Consider the following 21,196-nt stretch of genomic DNA (forward strand, 5'->3'; position numbering starts at 1 on the left):
TCACTGCTCGACCCACAAGCATGGTCCAGTCTTCTTCATCTTTAAGAAGACTGGCTGGAACATTGGGTTCCTTGAAGAACCACACTTGTGATAATGCAAGAGGTATGTCCTCCTTGAGAAAATCAAGTAGTTCAGACAACGGGTAATTTTGGACATTCATGCAATACTCCCTCTGTTCAGAATTGACAGTGGAGTAATTCTTGACCTCTCGGTCGAATTCCCCACCATAGTTAACTTGAAGCATAACATTCATCTAGACATTTTGAACTTATAAATTTTAGATTTAGTAGAGAGATAAGTGTTTGAGGTGTGGTTTGTTAACAATTGAGGGGTTGTATTTATAGGGGATTGAAGCACTTGTTTGAACACATCCAGTGGTCATGAATTAAAATCACATGTTGAATACAGCTTTATGCAGAGCATCTCTGCTCAACACAACTTTATGCAGAGCATCTCTGCTCAACACAACTTTATGCAGAGCATCTCTGCTCAACACAACTTTATTGAAATTAAAAATACAACAATGACATTGATTCAAAGTTGGTCATGAATGTGGTGGTGGTGGTGGATTAGATGATGGAAGGCTGGCGTCAATATCAACCATGAAGATGCATTGAAATAGTAGAAACTGAAATACTAGAAACTGAAATTAATTATGAAACTACAAACTAATACTGAAACTGAAATACTACAAACTGAAATACTAGTTAAAAATGAAATACGGCACAAATGCTACAAAAGTACAAATTAACATCAGTTTCAACATTTTTGCTTGACGTTTTGCGGTTTTGAGTGAACGTTCTAGATCTTTTTTGGACCTTAACAATTCTGGTATCACCTCAAGCGCCCTCTCAGACTAGAGCGGATCAATCCAAATTTGTCGCTTTCTACAAAGTGTAGACATCAAGGTGCCGAACCTACCACCACAACCATAATATCGTCGACCGTACTGGTACTCGTCAGTCAAGCAAGTTTTGAGAACCATCTTTGAACCACAAGATCGACAAAATTTCACAGGCAAAGTTTCCACTGGAACATAATGGTAATTATCAGCCATATTGTTGCTGTCATCTAGTGTTGTGATTGGTGGGGTAGTTATATAGAAGTATTTTCCCGCACAAAAAGCCATCTTCTATTTTCCCGCCAAAAATTTCCCACCAAATGTTTCCCGCCAAAGATTTGACGTCACATGTGACGAGGATGATGACGATGATGACTATGACGATGAAGACGATGACGATGATGACGATGATGATGACGACGATGATGATGATGATGACGATGATAATAACGGATTAATTTAACGATGACGAGGATTATGATGACGATGATGACGATGATGATGATGAGGATGACGACGATGACGATGATGATAATTAGGGTTTAATTAGGATTTAATTTATATAATTTATAAGTAATTAAAAAAATATTTAAGTTTTTAAAAGTAATTTATAATTAATTATATAAGTAATTAAAAGTAATTTTAAAAGTAAGTAAAAGTAAGTTTTATAGTTATTAAAAATAAATTTTAAGTAATTTTATAATTTAAATGTAATTAAAAATAATCTTTAAGAATTTAAAATTTATTTTTAAGTAATTTTAATTAATTACTTAAGTAATTATATAGATTTGTTTAATAAATGAAAATAAATTAAAAATGTTAAAATATTTAAAATATCCATGAAAAATGTGACGATCGCACCAAATCCATATGGACGAACACGTCATTCATCGATTTCATTACGAGGTATTTGACCTGTATATGATACGTTTTGTAAATATTGCATTCTTTTGAAAAGGCACACCATAAATGATTATTTAAATCAAAGGTTTTCGACATCTGATGATTTCTACATATAGACAATCACCGTAATATAATAGTTTACAATAGTACTTCCGTTGACAATGCAGTCAAAATAAGATACATGGTGATGATTTGGTGAATGCAACGTTTCCTTGAAAAACATGCCATGTAAGACTCCATGCACATAGCTTGTCTAACATATAAGCAAACTGCGGAAGACTTCTAGGGAACCTGAGAATAAACATGCTAACAAGTGTCAACACAAAGGTTGGTGAGTTCATAGTTTTAATGTTTTGCATAATCTGTACATAAAGGTGGATCACAAGATTTCAGTTGGTTCATCCAGAAACGTTTATCAAAATATTCTACAAGATTGAGCACCCTGGTAACTAAACTTTAACGCCTATATAATAAGTACCCATGTTTTAACATACATGCAACCAACATGTACAATACACGCAATCCAACATGTACTAAACTCAAATAGCATACGTCTGTTTTATAGTTCAGGCTAGGGTTTCTATACCTGGAACAGACGGGGATGTCAAGCCCTATGGATCCATATATAACTACTCGTGCCCACCAGTTCTTATAACCGGCAGTTACTAGTTACCAAAGCTAAGAGATTTTCGGTTCAAACTCGGTGTAGAATTTAGTATGTACTTGTATCCATTGCGTTTAAAATAAAGCGCATGTATTCTCAGCCCAAAAATATAGATTGCAAAAACAATTAAAAAGGGAGCAAATGAAACTCACCTTAGCAGCATATAAAGTCGTTCACCAAAATGTGACCGAAACTCGAATTACCAAATAACCGTAGATCTCAACCTAGAGAACATATGTTGGTCAATAAATGTCTATCAAGCTAGGTCAGGTCATAGTGTATCCCAATCCTAATGCTCGATATCGACATACAAAATTTATCCAAAGTCATTTCAAAAAGTCAATTTTGACAATAGTTCAACACAACGAGATGTGCCTTATATAAGGATTCATTTACTCGGCTGGTAATATTCAAAAATCCAATTTATCAATCTTACAAACAAGTTGTTTAAATATTAATTGCAGATTCAAAAGCAATTCCAATTAACGTCAATCATAATTCAGTTGACCATATCTTTTGATTCGTTCATCGAAATTACGCGATTTCTAAATGAAAAGTTATTGATTTTTCGCCAGCTTTCCAAAAACATGCATATCATATACCTTTTATCAGTAATATATGTGTTTAATTCGTGATTCATCATAAACTGTTTAACGACGAAATTTAGCATACAAGCATGCATAAACATATATATTCGAGCACTAGTCAGGGGTGCACTATTAATATATAAAAGATAAGATATGAATGCTCACGTATCAATATTGTGATTCAATATTGCAGGAAAGTACGTAGACGTAACAGAGGTGATAAATACTACGTTTGATTTGCAAACAATACCCACGAACATTACCCATAACCTCCATAGGTATAACCCATAGTTTCCTTAGCTTTATCCCGCTTGAAAACCATTTTTGAAATCGTTTGGACATAACCTCGTCGTAGTATTTTATGTATAATACTATTAAGTCGTAGTATTTTATGTATAATACTATTAATAATAATATTAATCTTAATAATTAATCTTAATAATAATAATAATAATAATAATAATAATAATAATAATAATAATAATATTAATAATAATAATAATAATAATAATAATATTAATAATAATAATAATAATAATAATAATAATAATATAATATATATATATATATATATATATATATATATATATATATATATATATATATATATATATATATATATATATATATATATATACGAGAGATAGAAGAATAAAATGAATCATAAATCAGAAAAACGTCGAACTTTATAGCATTTGGCCTGTCCCCCATAGCCATGCGATCGCATGGCTGGGAAGGCATAAACCCATGCGATCGCATGGGCTCAGTGTCCAGCTCACGTATGTGTTTGTTTCGTAGTTCGTCGACATCAATAGTGTGTACTGCAGTAAATAGTGTTTACTGTAGCAATAGTATTTTACTGTAGCAAATAGTGTTACTGTAGCAAATAGTGTTTTACTGTAGCAAGCCGTTTTTCACTGTAGCAAATAGTGTTTTACTGTAGCAACGTCCTTTTTACTGTAGCAAATAGTGTTTTACTGTAGCAAAGTCGTTTTTTACTTGTACATCTTATAATATATATATACATACACATAATTGTTCGCGAATCGTTGAGAACAATCGAAGAATAATTGATTACATGAATATAGTTCCAAAACTAGAGACTCAACATTACAGACTTTGCTTATCGTGTCAAAAATAATAAATCATTTAAAGATAAAGTTTAAATTTGGTCAGAAATTTCCGGGTCGTCACAAAAAAGTGGCGCAGTAATTTTTGGGTTTCCCTCCACCAGCTTCCCAGACGACATGTCGTCTGAGAAAAGTCGTCCGGAAAAAAACTTTGGACAAAAAGCTGCTGGGGCCTGTCGAGCTTACCACAAAAAAAAAAAAAAAAAAAAAACTCCCATACACTCCGGCGATTTTGAGGTAAATCCAACCAAATCCAACCAAATCCTTCCTAATCCAACCTAATCTTACTCCTATAACACTAAGTAAGGTATGTTTTTCATTTATTTTTGTTAAATCCGATTTTTTTTTGCTTATTTTTGTTAAATCCGAATTTTTATGCTTTAATTTGAGTTATTGCTATTAAATCCGAATTTTGTGTGTATGTTTTGAAGATTTTTGTGTGTGATTATGTTTATGCTCATGAAGAACATGCTTTGAGTTATTGCTATTAATTAAATCCGAATTTTACTTATGTATGTTGATTATGTTTGTTATGTAAGTTGAAAATTAATATTTTTTTAATTAATATAAACTGAAAATTAAGTTATGTTTAGTTATGTATTTTTTTAATTAGAAAATTAAGTATTTATTTAGTTAGTAAATTGATGGGCTTGATGATGAAAGTTGTATGTTTAGTTTATATAAGTATAAGTGTAAATGTTATTGTTTATGTTTATTGTTTTATGAACATTGTTAGGTTTAGTGGTTAATTTCGGAACATTGTTATGACATTTGTGATGATGATGATGATGATGTGGCTGACGATGAGCTAAATCCCCAAATTCCTCTAAATGAAGCTTACTCTAGCGATGATGATGATTATTGATGTGTAATTCTTGTCATTTATCAAAAAACGCTTGTTGTTGTAATCAAATGTTTAATATTTTTATGAATGTTATTTCTATGAATGTCTTTTTAAATTTTTTGCATGAAATATATGTATATGTATACACACACACACACACACACACACACACATATATATATATATATATATATATACATATATAATGTAGATATATATATATAGTCGTTAAAAAAACTATAGTTTAATGTATATATATATATATATATATATATGTATATATCATTGTTCTATTCACTTTATTTGTATTTATGCAGATGAATTTATTTGCTCTCATTTTCCTAATGATCGGTGCTGGGGCCGATGGTCAAGATAACGATCCCCAACCTAATGCAAGGGGTAAACGGGGAAAAACAAAAAAACATAGGTTTACGAAAATTGAGAGATGCTCACGGACTACTCGACATTGACTTTGATTTTACGTGGAGAACCGTTAATCCGATAGGCCCTAATAGTTCAATGTTTGTTAATTTGATAGCTAGTGTTGTTAGGTCCCCAAAGTTCCCGAAACATTACGCGTGTTGGGCGGATGTGCCAAGTTCTTCAAAAGAATTAGTTAGGATTAATATCCGCGTAAGTTTAACTAATTAGTACTTATACATATACATATACATACATATATACACGTATATATATATACACGTAAATATATATATATACATGTATATATACACGTATATATATATATATATATATATATATATATATATATATATATACGTGTATATATATATACGTGTATATATATATATACGTGTATATATATACGTATATATATATGTATATATATATATGTATATATATATATATGTATATATGTATATATTTATATATATGCGTTTCTTATATACAATCTTCAAATATATCTATTATTTTTTTTCGTAGAATTTCTTTAAAATTGAAACTTGGCTACAATCGGAGAGAGAACAACAAGTCCGAGCTGCTATTAACAAGATAGCGGGGGATAGAATTAAAAAACGCAAAAAGTGAACAACAAGGTTATTACAAAGACCTTGTAAACGAATTTCCTAATGATATGAATTTTATTCGTTCCCACCCACCACCGGACGTTGAAGCCGAACTCTAGAATCCTTTTGTTGACTTGATGCGTAACGAAGAATACCAAAAGCGTTGTGAGCAAAATGCAAAAAACCGGTCTTGTGTCCAATACCACAGTTTGCATGGAAGCAAATCGATAGTTAAACATTTGGTAAATTACTTAAACCTCCTTGTTTTTAATGTTTTACATAAATGATAAAATGTTAGAAAATATGTTATTTGATTTATATACATTTAAGTTATTTTTTTTTGTGTTTGTAGAACGATAATAAGGTAAAGCACAGTCCGCAACCTTTCGGTCCTATCAAAAATTACAAGCTCTTGCACAAACCCAAGGACGGAACCACGTGGACTAACGCTTTCAAACCAAAACAGGATTACGTAAGTAATAAATTTTCATAGATTTTGGTGTACTACATATAAATATAAATATAAGTCAAATGGTATATATATATATATATATATATATATATATATATATATATATAAATTCCCAAAATGTATATATATAAGTATATTCGTATATATATATACATATATATATATATATATATATATATATATATATATATATATATATATATATATATATATATATATATATATATATATATATATATATATATAATATTTGTTTAACCTTGTAGAAAAAAATGAAGCAATTGCTAAATGAACAACCGGGAAGAGACGAGACCGATATCATGGATGAAGTTTTGGGTGAGCGGACCGGACACCAACGCGGAGTGGGACCAAGTTACCAAAGTCGGCAAGTAATTCCGCATCTTCATCTTCTACCGGTCGGAGCCACCAACCACCAATGTAACCATACTACACGGCAAGTCAAATTGAACAAATCTTTCGTTTTAATAATCTTCAAGTCCCTCCCGATATTCAACCAAATTTTGGGTATCCTACCGGTACTTCCAATTCCAATACTCCGCGCCCGAGCCGTAACAATGATGATGATTTGTATGACGATCCATTTACCGGTTTGTAATTTGTTTGGTGTGTTTGAAGACAAGTATGCTTTTGTTGGGTGTTTTTCCGGTTATCGCAAGACAACTATGTTAAGTTTAGTTGATTTGTAAACGATATTGTAGTTTTTTCGGATTTTAAAATGTATGGACAATTATTGTTGGGTTTGGATATTTTTTTTAATGTTATTGTGGTATTTTGTGAAAGTATAATCTTATTTATGTAGCAGGTTTGGATATTTGAAATGTGCCGTATCGAATACGGCTGGAAACAGCATAAACGAATTGGTCCCGAAACAGCAGGGGGCTTTCCGGACGACTAGTCGTCCAGGAAGAGTCGTCCGGGTTTTTTTCCCCTTTTCTGTTTTTAATAAATAATTAATAATAAATAATTAGTATTATTTTAATATTATTTCTTTTGAGACGATATATCGTCCCCAAGTGTCGTCCGAAAAAAGCGTCCACGAAGGCAAGCGTTGAAAGTCAATGTGGGCCCCACCTTCCGTCTGGGAAAAAAAATGCCGTCCGGAAAAACATTCCGGGACGAACCTTTCGGGACGACGCATTCCGGACGATGTGTCGTCCGGGAAGACTTTCTTGGACGAAAAATCGTCCCCAAGTGTCGTCCGGGAAGAGCTTTTTTCTTGTAGTGAGCTTTGACCTCAGGTTTCTTCACCTCATGCTTTGGCACTATCACAGTCAAAACACCATTCTCCATTCCAGCTTTCACATCATCAACTTTAGCATTTTCGGGCAACCAAAGCCTTCTTAAAAACTTCCCCGAGCTTCGCTCAACACGGTGCCATTTATCGTTCTTATCGTCATTTTCTCGACTTCTCTCCCCACTTATTTGTAAAACCCTATCATCTTCCATTTCAACCTTCACATCCTCCTTCTTTAGTCCCGGAAGATCCGCCTTGAAAACGTAAGCTTCTGGTGTTTCCTTCCAGTCGACTCGGGTCAAGAAAACATCTTGTGGGTCCCATGCGTCTAAAGAGAAAGGATCAAATACATTTGATCCACGAAAGAAGCTTGGAATGATCGACATTATTTAATTGATATAAAAATGATAAGATAAGATATAGCTTGATAATATGTCACAACTTACAATTAAGAAACTTGTAGAGATGATGGATGGATATTTTTATACGTAATGAAAGAAGGTTATGGCACCTTCAAGAGTTAAAGAATTAAATCGAGAACCCTCTTTCTGATATTTTTTTAAAATATCAATCATGAACCATGAAGTTGGGTTATTCTAGTGTCATCCAGGACAAATGTGTACATAATAAATGATTTGTTACGATATGGATGGATTCTTATTTTGTACGCATGCAGATGAATAGAGATGATTTATAATCATGCACAGTAAAATCATGAATTATTGATTACTATTTCACCTACTCTATAATTGATTGTGAAAACGAATAATGTACAGTTAACTTTTAGTATTATAAATACTCACTCAATTGTAAGGATATGTACACCATTCTTGAATAAGAATTTACTATCTTCTTTCTTCTTTCATATTAGTTGAAAATAGGCATTACAGGTAGTTATAAACTACTAAATTACAACACGTTATCATCACGATTATCTCAACATTTATAATATGGTTGGCTCTGCCACCTAAATAATATATGGTCGGTTATACCGCCTAAATGATATATGGTCGACCATGTCGCCTAATTTACATTTATGTTATCTAACATTTATTTATGGTTACTTACATTTATTTATACACCGTCATATCACCATCGAAGCAGCAACATCACGGTTGAAATATATACCGTTTCAACTCCAGAATCTCTAAACCATCGAGGTACTACTGCGGTTTGATGACAGCTGTGTGGGTAATTCTAAAGCCACTAGCAGCTTCGACCATGATAGATTTCCATACCGACGACCGTGCGCAACCCAAAGGCTACCAGCAGTGGCATCATCAACGATTTTCGATTTGAAGCGTTAGCCAGAGCAAAAACTCGAGGTAAAGGGTTAGGGTTTGAATCAAAATCTTCCCCATATTCTAATTTTTCATCTATTTTATTTGAATCAATAAATGATAAAAATAATCATATGTCAAGTGTTTGTGAAAAGGGGATTGATATTTATATAACCTCTAAATCGGCTGATGGATTGGGATGAAAAAGAATTCTAATGGCCATTTATATAATAATAATAATAAAGAGTTGCATAACTCTTTCTAAATGTCTTGGTCAAATGACCCTTTAAATCATCAAGAGTCACACGTTTTTAATAGTAAAATGTTACATAACAAGGGCTCATTAGCTAAACTCTTATTTGACTAAAGTGTACAAGTTATTATTACGCCGATCCACCTCATAAATTCTCTCTTTCAAATTCCTTTTACGCTGATGTGGGAACTGAGAAACTAATTACTTGCATGGAGGTAAAGTTAACCAAATTGTTTTTCATTTTTACATTAACATTTTTATACTTTACACAATTACACTTGTGATGATATTTATATTTATCGTAGTACTCCGTACATACCTACAATTTAGTCAACGGTATTTTTCAATTTCACATTATTCTTTTTTCCCTTTTAACTCATGATAATATTTAAGTTTATATCTTAGTCTTTCCATTTATTATTTATTATTATCATCAAATCGTCAATTTAGTCAGGTATATATATATATATATATATATATATATATATATATATATATATAATGAGTATAATTTTGAGATTTGTAAAGAAATATGTGCATATATTCACAACAAATATTTTCACTGCAAACGCATAAAAGTCATAGTTTGAGTGATAAAATATGTAATTAGAATTTTTTTATTATGTTCTAATATTTTTATTTAATAATAATAAAAATGACGTGAAGATAAGCAATATAACAGATTGGATTTAAAACACATATAAGAGATTATTTATAAGGATTATTTTTTTTAATCGCCTTGTTGGGGGCATAATTTTATTGGTTCGCTTAGGGCACTAGAAAGTACAGGACCGGGCACTAGAAAGTACAGGACCGACCCTGACCTTGATTAAGTAAACCCTAATCAACCTAAAATGTTAATTGGTCTGGATTTTTTTAAATATGCATAGCTTGTTATGTGTCACCCCTAAATAAATGATTTTAGACCATAACATATAAATATTTATTAAGTGTTGTCTTTTATGTACTTCAGATTGTAACTTGTTTGCAGGTAATTTAATATGATTATCTTGCTGAAATATTACTCATTATTTGCTTATCTTATTTGAAGTTTTAGTATGAATCTTGCTGAAATACAACATCAATTAAATGGTAAAGACTTATATATTGCAGATAGTGATAACATACACACTATGATCAAATCTAAAGAATATTTCATTGATTTAAATAAAATGAAAGAATTATAAATACTATATCAGGTCTTGCAAACTTGATACAAGGAACAGAAAATGCAAAATTCATGTTACCAAATGGTACGATTTTTCTGATAAATAATGTCTTGTTTTCTCTAAATAATGAAAGAGAATTTTGTTAAGTTTCTCTGATATATATCATAATGGATATGATTATCAAGTCAGTGACTACAGAAAAAGAGAAATATTTAAGCATCACTGACAAGAATCGTGTAGTTGAAAAACTACTTAGACTTGATTCTGGATTACATTATACACATATAAATGTACTGAAGTACATATGAATGAAAAGCGCATATGATTAAAGCGCATATGATTAAAAACACATATGGTGATTAATGAAAAATCACATATGGTGATTAATGAAAAATCACATATGGTGATTAATGAAAAGCGCATATGGTGATTAATGAAAAGCGCATATGGTGATTAATGAAAAGTATATTGTGAAAATGAATCACAAACGTTTCTTGAAAGAATTCAAGGTGAGATATGTGGATAAATTCATCTACCATGTGGACCATTTTGATATTTCATGGTCCTAATAGATGCATCTAGTAGATTGTCTCATATTTGTTTATTATCAAATCGAAATGTGGCATTAGGAAAGTTTTATGTTCGAATTATTAAATTAAGAGCACATTTTTTCGATTACACCATTAAAAGGGTGAGACTTGATAATATTGGTGAGTCAACATCTCAAGCATTTTATGATTATTATATGTCTACATGGATTGTTATTGAACATCCAGTTGCTCATGTGCATACAAAAAATTGGTTTAGCTTAATCAATAATTAAACGCATGCAACTAATAGCTAGACCATTGAAAATGAGTACATAACTCTCAGAATTTATATGGGGACATGCAAATTTACATGATGCGACATTATTTCATATTAGACAAAATGCAAGTCATAAATATTCTCCCCTACAACTTGATTTTGGCATAGAGCCAAATATTTTTCATTTGAACATTTGTTTATGCAGTATATTGTGACGACCCAAAAATTTCCGATCAAATTTAAACTTTAATCTTTATATTATTCCGACACGATAAGCAAAGTTTGTTAAGTTAAATCTCAAGAATTTTAAACTGTGTTCATACATTCATTATAACCTCGACCAAATTCCGACGATTCACGAACCGTTATATATAAATAGATATGTATATGTATATATATATATATATATATATATATATATATATATATATATATATATATATATATATATATATATATATATTATAACTTGAGAATATTAATAAAGTATTAAACGTATAATACTTTACACGAACGTATTTGTTTCAATATGATTTTCGACGAAATTAAAAAAATATATATTAAATGATTGAATTATCAGAAACATTGAATTATGATTACAAGTCTCTGTTGAGAGGTCCACTATGATTTGAGAAAATCTATTCCTCTTAACGATATTAAGAATAATTTGTAAAGCTATTTATAAATAAAAATAAAAAGTGTCATTTACGAAAGTTAGACAAAAGTTAGTGGAGAATTGGTTTCCATAATATTCTATTAATCTATTTTCAAACGTACAAAGATGTTTTCAGTTTAAAAAGAACTTTATTATTAAAACGTATATAACTTTTATAAATATCTAGAATCACTTTTGACAACTCATTACTTAACCAGTATAATAAATGTAACGATATTTATATTTTATTTCATTAAATATATATAACCATTTAAATTAATATTATATATATTTATACGCGTATTATACATACATAGTTTTTATACTTTTACTATACTTTAACTTTACCTTTACTTTACTTTTACTTTACTTTAACTTTAATAATTCACTTTAATAATTCATACTTTAATAATTCACTTTAATAATTCATACTTTAATAATTTACTTTAATAATTCATACTATAATAATTCATTTTAATAATTCATACTTTAATAATTCACTTTAATAATTCAAAAATCTATTATAAATAGAATTTAATAGGTTTCATTATTTCATAGAAACTTGAAAATATTTTTCTCTAAACTCTCTCAATCGATTTACATATATATATTTACTCCGTATTATTTCAAGATATTATTAGTATACATAAAATATTACGACGGAGTGCTGTCCGAGTGATTTCGAAATTGTTTTTCGAGCGGGATAGAGCTAAGAAAATTATGGGTTATAGCTATGAAGGTTATGGGTATGGTTCGGGAGTATTGCTCGTGAGTCAAACTAGTGTTTATCATCTCCATTGCGTCTACGTACTTTTTCTGCAATATTGAATCTCAATATTGATACATGAGCACTCATAACTTAACTTTTATATATTATTAGTGTATCTCAAACTAGTGCTCGAGTATATAGGATTATGCATGCTTATACGTTCGTTATTATCGTTAGATAGGTTATGTCGAATCTTGAATTAAATACATATGCTATTAAGATAAGGTATATGATATGCATGTCGTTGAAAAGCTAGCGAAAAATTGAGAACTTTTCAATTAGATATCGAATGGTTTTAATGAACGGTTTAGAAGTTATAGTCAATTGAATTTTTGGTTTATTATTATTAAAAATGATTATTATTATTGTCGTTATTATCGTCGTTATAATCTAATTATTATTATTATTATTATTATTATTATTATTATTATCATTGTCGTTATTAATAAAAGATATTATTGTTATTTTTATTATTATTACTATCGTTATTATCGTTAAGGTTATAATTAGTATTATTATTATTATTATTATTATTATCATTCAAATAGTTATTAGTATTATCATTAATATTATTATTATTAGTATTATTATAATTAAAACTAATATTAGTAACATCTAATTATTATGATTACTATTATTATTATTAATATGAACGCGATATAAAAGATGACTAAAAGCTATTAAACGAAGCAATTAAGAAATAATGGGTATGATTATCATGATGAAATTAAGATATTGATTTAAAGGAAAAATATCGTTTTCATTATTTTACTATTATTATTATTATTAAAAGTATTATTAATATTAAAACTATCATTTTTACTAAAATTATTATTTTTAATAAAAAATATCATTGTTAATATGAAACATCATTATTATTATTATCATTTTAGTACTATTATTAATAAAAATTATCATTTTATCATTTTTAGAAAATATAATTATTTTTATTTTTATTAGTAGAATAATAATAATTATTACAAAATAATACAACTTTTACTTATTATTATTATTATCAATATTATTTTATCAAATAAATATGTGATACAAAGATATTTTACTAAGTATAATATAATTACAATAATAATACATATCATATTATTTTTATGATATTAAATGAACTTTATAAATTTTATTACTTAAGATATATAAAAGTATATTTTTATTATATAAATTTTATTTATTAATAAAAGAACTATACTATTTACTTTAATATAATCTGTTAAAAATATTTAAATATATAAAATGACTATATTTAAACTATATAATAATCATGTATAAATTTTGGCAGACATTTTGGTCAATATGATTTTTGTTGACTTTTGCATATTTAGTCTCGAGCATTAGAATTGTGATACACTACGACTTGACCTAAAATGTTGGACATATATTGATCAAACATATAAATATATATAATTAATATAGGTTCGTGAATCCAAGGCCAACCTTGCACTTGTTCAATGACGTCATATGTATTTTTACTACGAAATACAGTATTGTGAGTTTCATTACTCCTTTTTTATATATTTTTGGGCTGAGAATACATGCATTGTTTTATAAATGTTTTACGAAATAGGCACAAGTACTAAAACTAATTCTATGTAGGTTTAAACTAGAAATATACCCTTAGCTTGGTAACATTAAACTACTTGTCTATGTACGGTAGGCGCGAATCCTAAAGATAGATCTATTGGGCCTGACAAACCCCATCCTGACTATGGGATGCTTTAGTACTTCGAGGTTATTTTAAACACACCTGATCTGGTGTACTTCAGAGGGTAAAACATGAACGTTAAGGCTTGTTACCGGGTGCCTACGACTTATAGAATACTTTTATACACTTGCGAGTGTACATATATTTATAAACGGAAATCTTGTGGTCTATTAATATATTGAAATGATTGTTATGATAAACCTATGAACTCACCAACCTTTTGGTTGACACTCTAAAGCATGTTTATTCTCAGGTATTAAAGAAATCTTCCGATGTGCATTAACTCATTTTAAGGATATTACTTGGAGTCATTCATGGCATATTTTGAAAGACGTTGCATTCGAGTCATTGAGTTCATCAAGATTATTATTAAGCCAATTATAGTTGGATGTATTATGAAATGGTGTACATGCCATCAACTTTCGTTGTAAAGAAAGTTTGTCTTTTAAAAACGAATGCAATGTTTGTAAAATGTATCATATAGAGGTCAAATACCTCGCGATGTAATCAACTATTGTGAATGATTTATAATGTATATGAACGGGTCCTTTCAGTTGGTATCAGAGCGGTGGTCTTAGCGAACCAGGTCTGCATTAGTGTGTCTAACTGATAGTCGTTAGGATGCATTAGTGAGTCTGGACTTCGACCGTGTCTGCATGTCAAAAGTTTTGCTCATCATTTTTGTCGAAAATTACCTGCTTATCATTCTTATTCTAGACACATCTTATTGCATTGATTGCATGAATAGTGTATAGACAACATTCATATCTTAGCGTATCTGCTAATTCATATCTTAGCGTATCTGTTACTGTAAACTTTGTCTGACATATTCCGTAAATTCCTCAGTAATCTACGAAACCTTTTGCTCTATATAATTAGAATACAACCCGATAGTCGAAAAATCATTTCATATCGAAAAAATCTTTATTCAATCGTACGAAATGGAATTCATCATTAGTTCAAGTCCCTCGGATTCCGAAATGGAATCCCACTCAAGTTCCGAAAGCAGTGTGACCGGAATGGATCAACCAATTAGTCATCATCTATTCTGGATGAATTGGGGATGGGTTCGTAGCCTCCTTAATCATTGGAGACAAGAAGAAGGTGATCCCTTCCATCCACCACATTGCCCTCTTGGCGAAGAACCTGAAGCACTTACAGGCGAACCTATCCGAAACACCATTTTCTCTCTTATTTCTAGAGTATCTCGTCACGATTACATTCTACACCAAATTCTAGATTTTATTTATCCGCTCGTCCGAACCGAAAATCACCCCGGTGTAATAGAAGAAGTCAACGAGCTTCGCGCTCGGGTAGTGGCTTTGGAGAATATGGTGCAAAGGTTACAAACACCAGCAGCAGCACCAGCAGCATAAACAGTACCACCATCAGCAACACCAACAGTACCATCACCACCACAACATCCACATCCCACACCGCAACATCACAATCTGTATCTCAAACATCAACGTTATACGCCCTGTAAATATCCAGGAATATCAACAACAACAAACGATGAAGTATTAATTCATAAACTTCATTGAAGAGATATCTCTGCGGCAGTTATGTAATCTCCAAAATCTTAGAGATTATTTAATTCTGACCGTAAATCGGATGAGTGAACGGAGATGGTAGAGTAGAAACTTTGATCAAAAATGGTGTACGATTTACAAGCTAGAATTGTTTTACCAACAGTATCAACAGGACCGTAGCATCATCAACACAGTCAGTGCCGTCAGTATCGTCAGAATCAACATCACCTGTAACATCACAAACTCTGTCAGTTCAAGAATCATTGTGGACATCATTGAATCAACAACAAATATATTGTATCAACGAGTTATGAAGTATTAACTCATTTTCAATCGAAAGATTTATATGTATATTTTATATGTATAAATTTTTAAACCATAATAATCTTCTTGTACTAAGCTATTATGTGTGAATCTTAACTACTCAGTTAATTCATATTACAAATATACAATGATGTACGTCCTTCGTCCGCAACTTAACCATCGTTAATTACAATCTCTGTCTCAATTCAATAAAAATCCAATTCATAATAAATCAAGTGTATTATTCGAATATATGTTTGATTTTACACTTTCATCATCGATGTACTCGAAACTTTTCAAATAACATCATTCGTACCTTGCGAAGTTCACAAGAATTTCACGAAAACCAACAAATAACAAAGTAATGATTCATAATTTCAATATTATTGAAGAAATACATATGCAATTTATAAAGTTTTAGGGATTACTCAATTCTAGTTCCAACCATAAAACAAATGAGTTTAATTTAATATTAACTCATTAAATCTATATTACATCTAAAGAAAATATACACATATATTTTCATAAAGACTGTAATAAACTTCTTTTGTATAAAATATTAATTGTGAAAAAAATTTTTAACGGGTAGGTAATACCCGAGAGATATATAAATTCACAATTAATATATTACATTTTTCGAAACTGATTCAGCAATCATCAACTATACTCCCTACTTTCACAACAATATCCATTCTTTCATATAAATCAAAACAATCATACTCATTCAAATTCAATTACATATTCTGATTTTGAAATCGCATAATTTAATTCGAAATATAACCAGTATCATCACTCTTAGATTCCTATATCTTTCAAAGCTATACTTTGACTTCAAAACTGTGTTAGAACATCATATGTATTAACGATTACAATATGTACTCAAACCCTTCAAAATTCCTGAAGACACTTCAACTAAGGAACAATCGAGATGATGATCCAACCACATGTTACCCACAGTTATACACCTGAAAAACTCTCAAAACCCAAGTCATAGTTCGACACGTATCCGTGTTAGACCCTTTGGCATTTACTAGCTAAAATAACTTTTCAATTCCGTTTCAAAATAGACAGTTTTGTCACAGCTCCAGCAAGTCAACTTCGACTTCTCAATCAAAACAGTCTCATTATAACCTCGATAGATACGTTGCCCTTTCGCCAACGTTACCGGGGAATCGTTTATATTCACCACATTAGCAATTGCCCTTTCGCCAACGTTACCGGGGAATCGTTTATATTCACCACATTAGCAATAAACTTACCAACAACTTCACTGATCTTTGACTTTCCTAAAAAAAATCATTATACTTATCGAAACCCTATCATATACTCATTCGTACCTTATAACAAGAATTACCATACCAATTATTGAGAATCAGCAATCAGTATTTTGAAACCTCGCAGCATTTCTACATCAACAATTACATATACACACAACGTCTACCTCCAAGACTTACATTCTTTGAATGAGAAATTTCTAAAAAACACCCTAAACTGCGAACCAGTTCTCGAAATTTTGAAAAATGCTGATGAAGCAGCAAAAACTATAAACGACCTTAACAGTAAAAAGTTGGATGATAAAGGATAGTATATTGGCAAAGCTCAGAAAAAGAGAAGCTTTGGAACTGGAAAACGGATTGAGCAAAGTATGAAGGAGGCTGTGGACAAATCACAAAGGCTGAACCTGCCTTCAAAGAATCCAAATGATTCAGTACTTGCTGAAGTCATTAACGAATACCTTGCTCCTAACTCTAAACCCCTGCGGACAATATCCTTCATCATCCTCTGATATTAGACATTCTAAGATATCATCGTATCTTTCATTATAAATATCATCCATACTTCTGAAGATATTTTTATAATTATTCTTATCTGAAATCATTTACCTCTGTATTATATCATAAAAGAAACTATTTTAGTTTCTAAATTCTGAAACATTCGAGTATAAAATAGGAATATTCTTGAAGAAGTGTTGGGAGCTGAAGCATGAGTTAGTATAATATAATGACACTTGATCAATGTGATTATATCACAGTAATTCATGCTGAGTTTCTAAATGGAACATGATGATTCATAGATCATAACGTCATCATGTGCTATGTTACACGACTCTTGTATTCTCTTTGATCTCTAAATATCAAGAAAATATTTCTTGATGATTCGGCCTTTTCCGAGGTATTCTGGTAATTTGACAAGTCAAGATCGTGCCATTACAATTTCATTCCTAAAACATTAACAATGTTTATTCCGAAATTTATATCTGCGAATTCTGGACCATTACAAGCGGTGCTTAATCGCAAGAAGAAGAAACGAAAGGACAAAGCTCCGAACTAGAAATGGGAGTATAAATCATAGCAAATAGAAGAAAGCATTAACTGTGGATGACAATGATTATAGAAGAAGCAAGGACTTTGAAATATAAGGGAAGATATAAAACCCAACAACAACCCAGAAATCACAAACCGTATATATCAATGTATATAGCAATATAAAGACACGGGAGAACTAAAAACACTATAAAACCAAGAGTATAGTAGAAGTAAATAGATTCTTCCGGAGGCAGATGAAAAAGAAGAGCGACAGATATGAAAGTGAGGAGTATATCAAGAATCAGCACTGGATGAAGCATATTGACAAATACTTTAAAATATGAGTTGAGAAGGTGTGAGTTGTAAAAAAATAAATGAGGTGGATTTATAGTGAAATATCCGACAGAGAAATCAAAATGGATTATCACATTAATTCGAAGAGGATCATAATTTCCTTAATCGCCGAATAATCAAATCCAATATAGATTACACAGATTTTCTTTTCAGAGATCAATCGTGATGACGTCAAAAGATACGACGAATCACTATTATCTTATTTCATTCATTTACGATAACTTCACTCACACGCTTCGAGTAATCGAATTATTTTATCCATTCTTCTTGTACATGATAAAACTCTATAATCGTTATAATAACATTCTTATTGTTAGTCATGACGACCTCTATCAAATTTCGGGGACGAAATTTCTTTAACAGGTAGGTACTGTGACGACCCGGAAATTTCTGATCAAATTTAAACTTTAATCTTTATATTATTCTGACACGATAAGCAAAGTTTGTTAAGTTAAATCTCAAGAATTTTAAACTGTGTTCATACATTCATTATAACCTCGACCAAATTTTGACGATTCACGAACCGTTATATATAAATAGATATGTATATGTATGTATATATATATATATATATATATATATATATATATATATATATATATATATATATATATATATATATATATTATAACTTGAGAATATTAATAAAGTATTAAACATCTAATACTTTACACGAACATATTTGTTTTTATATGATTTTCGACGAAATTAAAAAAAATATATATTAAATGATTGAATTATCAGAAACATTGAATTATGATTACAAGTCTCTGTTGAGAGGTCTACTATGATTTGAGAAAATCTATTCCTCTTAACGATATTCAGAATAATTTGTAAAGCTATTTATAAATAAAAATAAAAAGTGTTATTTACGAAAGTTAGACAAAAGTTAGTAGAGAATTGGTTTCCATAATATTCTATTAATCTATTTTCAAACGTACAAAGATGTTTTCAGTTTAAAAAGAACTTTATTATTAAAACGTATATAACTTTTATAAATATCTAGAATCACTTTTGACAACTCATTACTTAACCAGTATAATAAATATAACGATATTTATATTTTATTTCATTAAATATATATAACCATTTAAATTAATATTATATATATTTATACGCGTATTATACATACATAGTTTTTATACTTTTACTATACTTTAACTTTACCTTTACTTTACTTTACTTTTACTTTACTTTAACTTTAATAATTCACTTTAATAATTCATACTTTAATAATTTACTTTAATAATTCATACTTTAATAATTTACTTTAATAATTCAAAAAACTATTATAAATATAATTCAATAGGTTTCATTATTTCATAGAAACTTGAAAATATTTTTCTCTAAACTCTCTCAATCGATTTACATATATATATTTACTCCGTATTATTTCAAGGTATTATTAGTATACATAAAATATTACGACGGAGTGCTGTCCGAGTGATTTTGAAATTGTTTTTCGTGTGGGATAGAGCTAAGGAAATTATGGGTTATAGCTATGGAGGTTATGGGTATGGTTCGGGAGTATTGCCCGTGAGTCAAACTAGTGATATCATCTCCGTTGCGTCTACGTACTTTTCCTGCAATATTGAATCTTAATATTGATATGTGAGCACTCATAACTTAACTTTTATATATTATTAGTGTATCCCTGACTAGTGCTCAAGTATATAGGATTATGCATGCTTATACGTTCGTTATTGTCATTAGATAGGTTATGTCGAATCTTGAATTAAATACATATGTTATTAAGATAAGGTATATGATATGCATGTCGTTGGAAAGCTAGCGAAAAATTGAGAACTTTTCATTTAGATATCGAATGGTTTCGATGAACGGTTTAGAAGTTATAGTCAATTGAATTTTTGTATTATTATTATTATTATTATTATTAAAAATGATTATTATTATCGTCGTTATTATTGTCGTTATAATCTAATAATAATAATAATTATTATTATTATTATTATTATTATTATTATTATTATTATTATTATTATTATTATTATTATCATTATTATTATTATTATCATTGTCGTTATTAATAAAAGATATTATTGTTATTTTTATTATTATTACTATCGTTATTATCGTTAAGGTTATAATTAGTATTATTATTATTATTATTATCATTCAAATAGTTATTAGTATTATCATTAATATTATTATTATTAGTATTATTATAATTAAAACTAATATTAGTAACATCTAATTATTATGATTACTATTATTATTATTAATATGAATGTGATATAAAAGACGACTAAAAGCTATTAAACGAAGCAATTAAGAAATAATGAGTATGAGTATCATGATGAAATTAAAAT

The 21,196-nt window shown here is 29.6% G+C and overlaps 1 protein-coding gene across 1 annotated transcript; it reads right to left on the bottom strand.

The window, feature by feature from the left end:
- Nucleotides 1-7,471: 7,471 nt before the first annotated feature.
- On the bottom strand, nucleotides 7,472-8,110 carry LOC139841220 (17.5 kDa class I heat shock protein-like). Its single transcript, XM_071831449.1, has one exon. It carries the CDS (start codon nucleotides 8,108-8,110, stop codon nucleotides 7,472-7,474), a length of 639 nt encoding a protein of 212 aa, XP_071687550.1.
- Nucleotides 8,111-21,196: the final 13,086 nt, after the last annotated feature.

Source organism: Rutidosis leptorrhynchoides, chromosome 4 (assembly GCF_046630445.1).
Source record: "Rutidosis leptorrhynchoides isolate AG116_Rl617_1_P2 chromosome 4, CSIRO_AGI_Rlap_v1, whole genome shotgun sequence".
Taxonomy (NCBI): domain Eukaryota; kingdom Viridiplantae; phylum Streptophyta; class Magnoliopsida; order Asterales; family Asteraceae; genus Rutidosis; species Rutidosis leptorrhynchoides.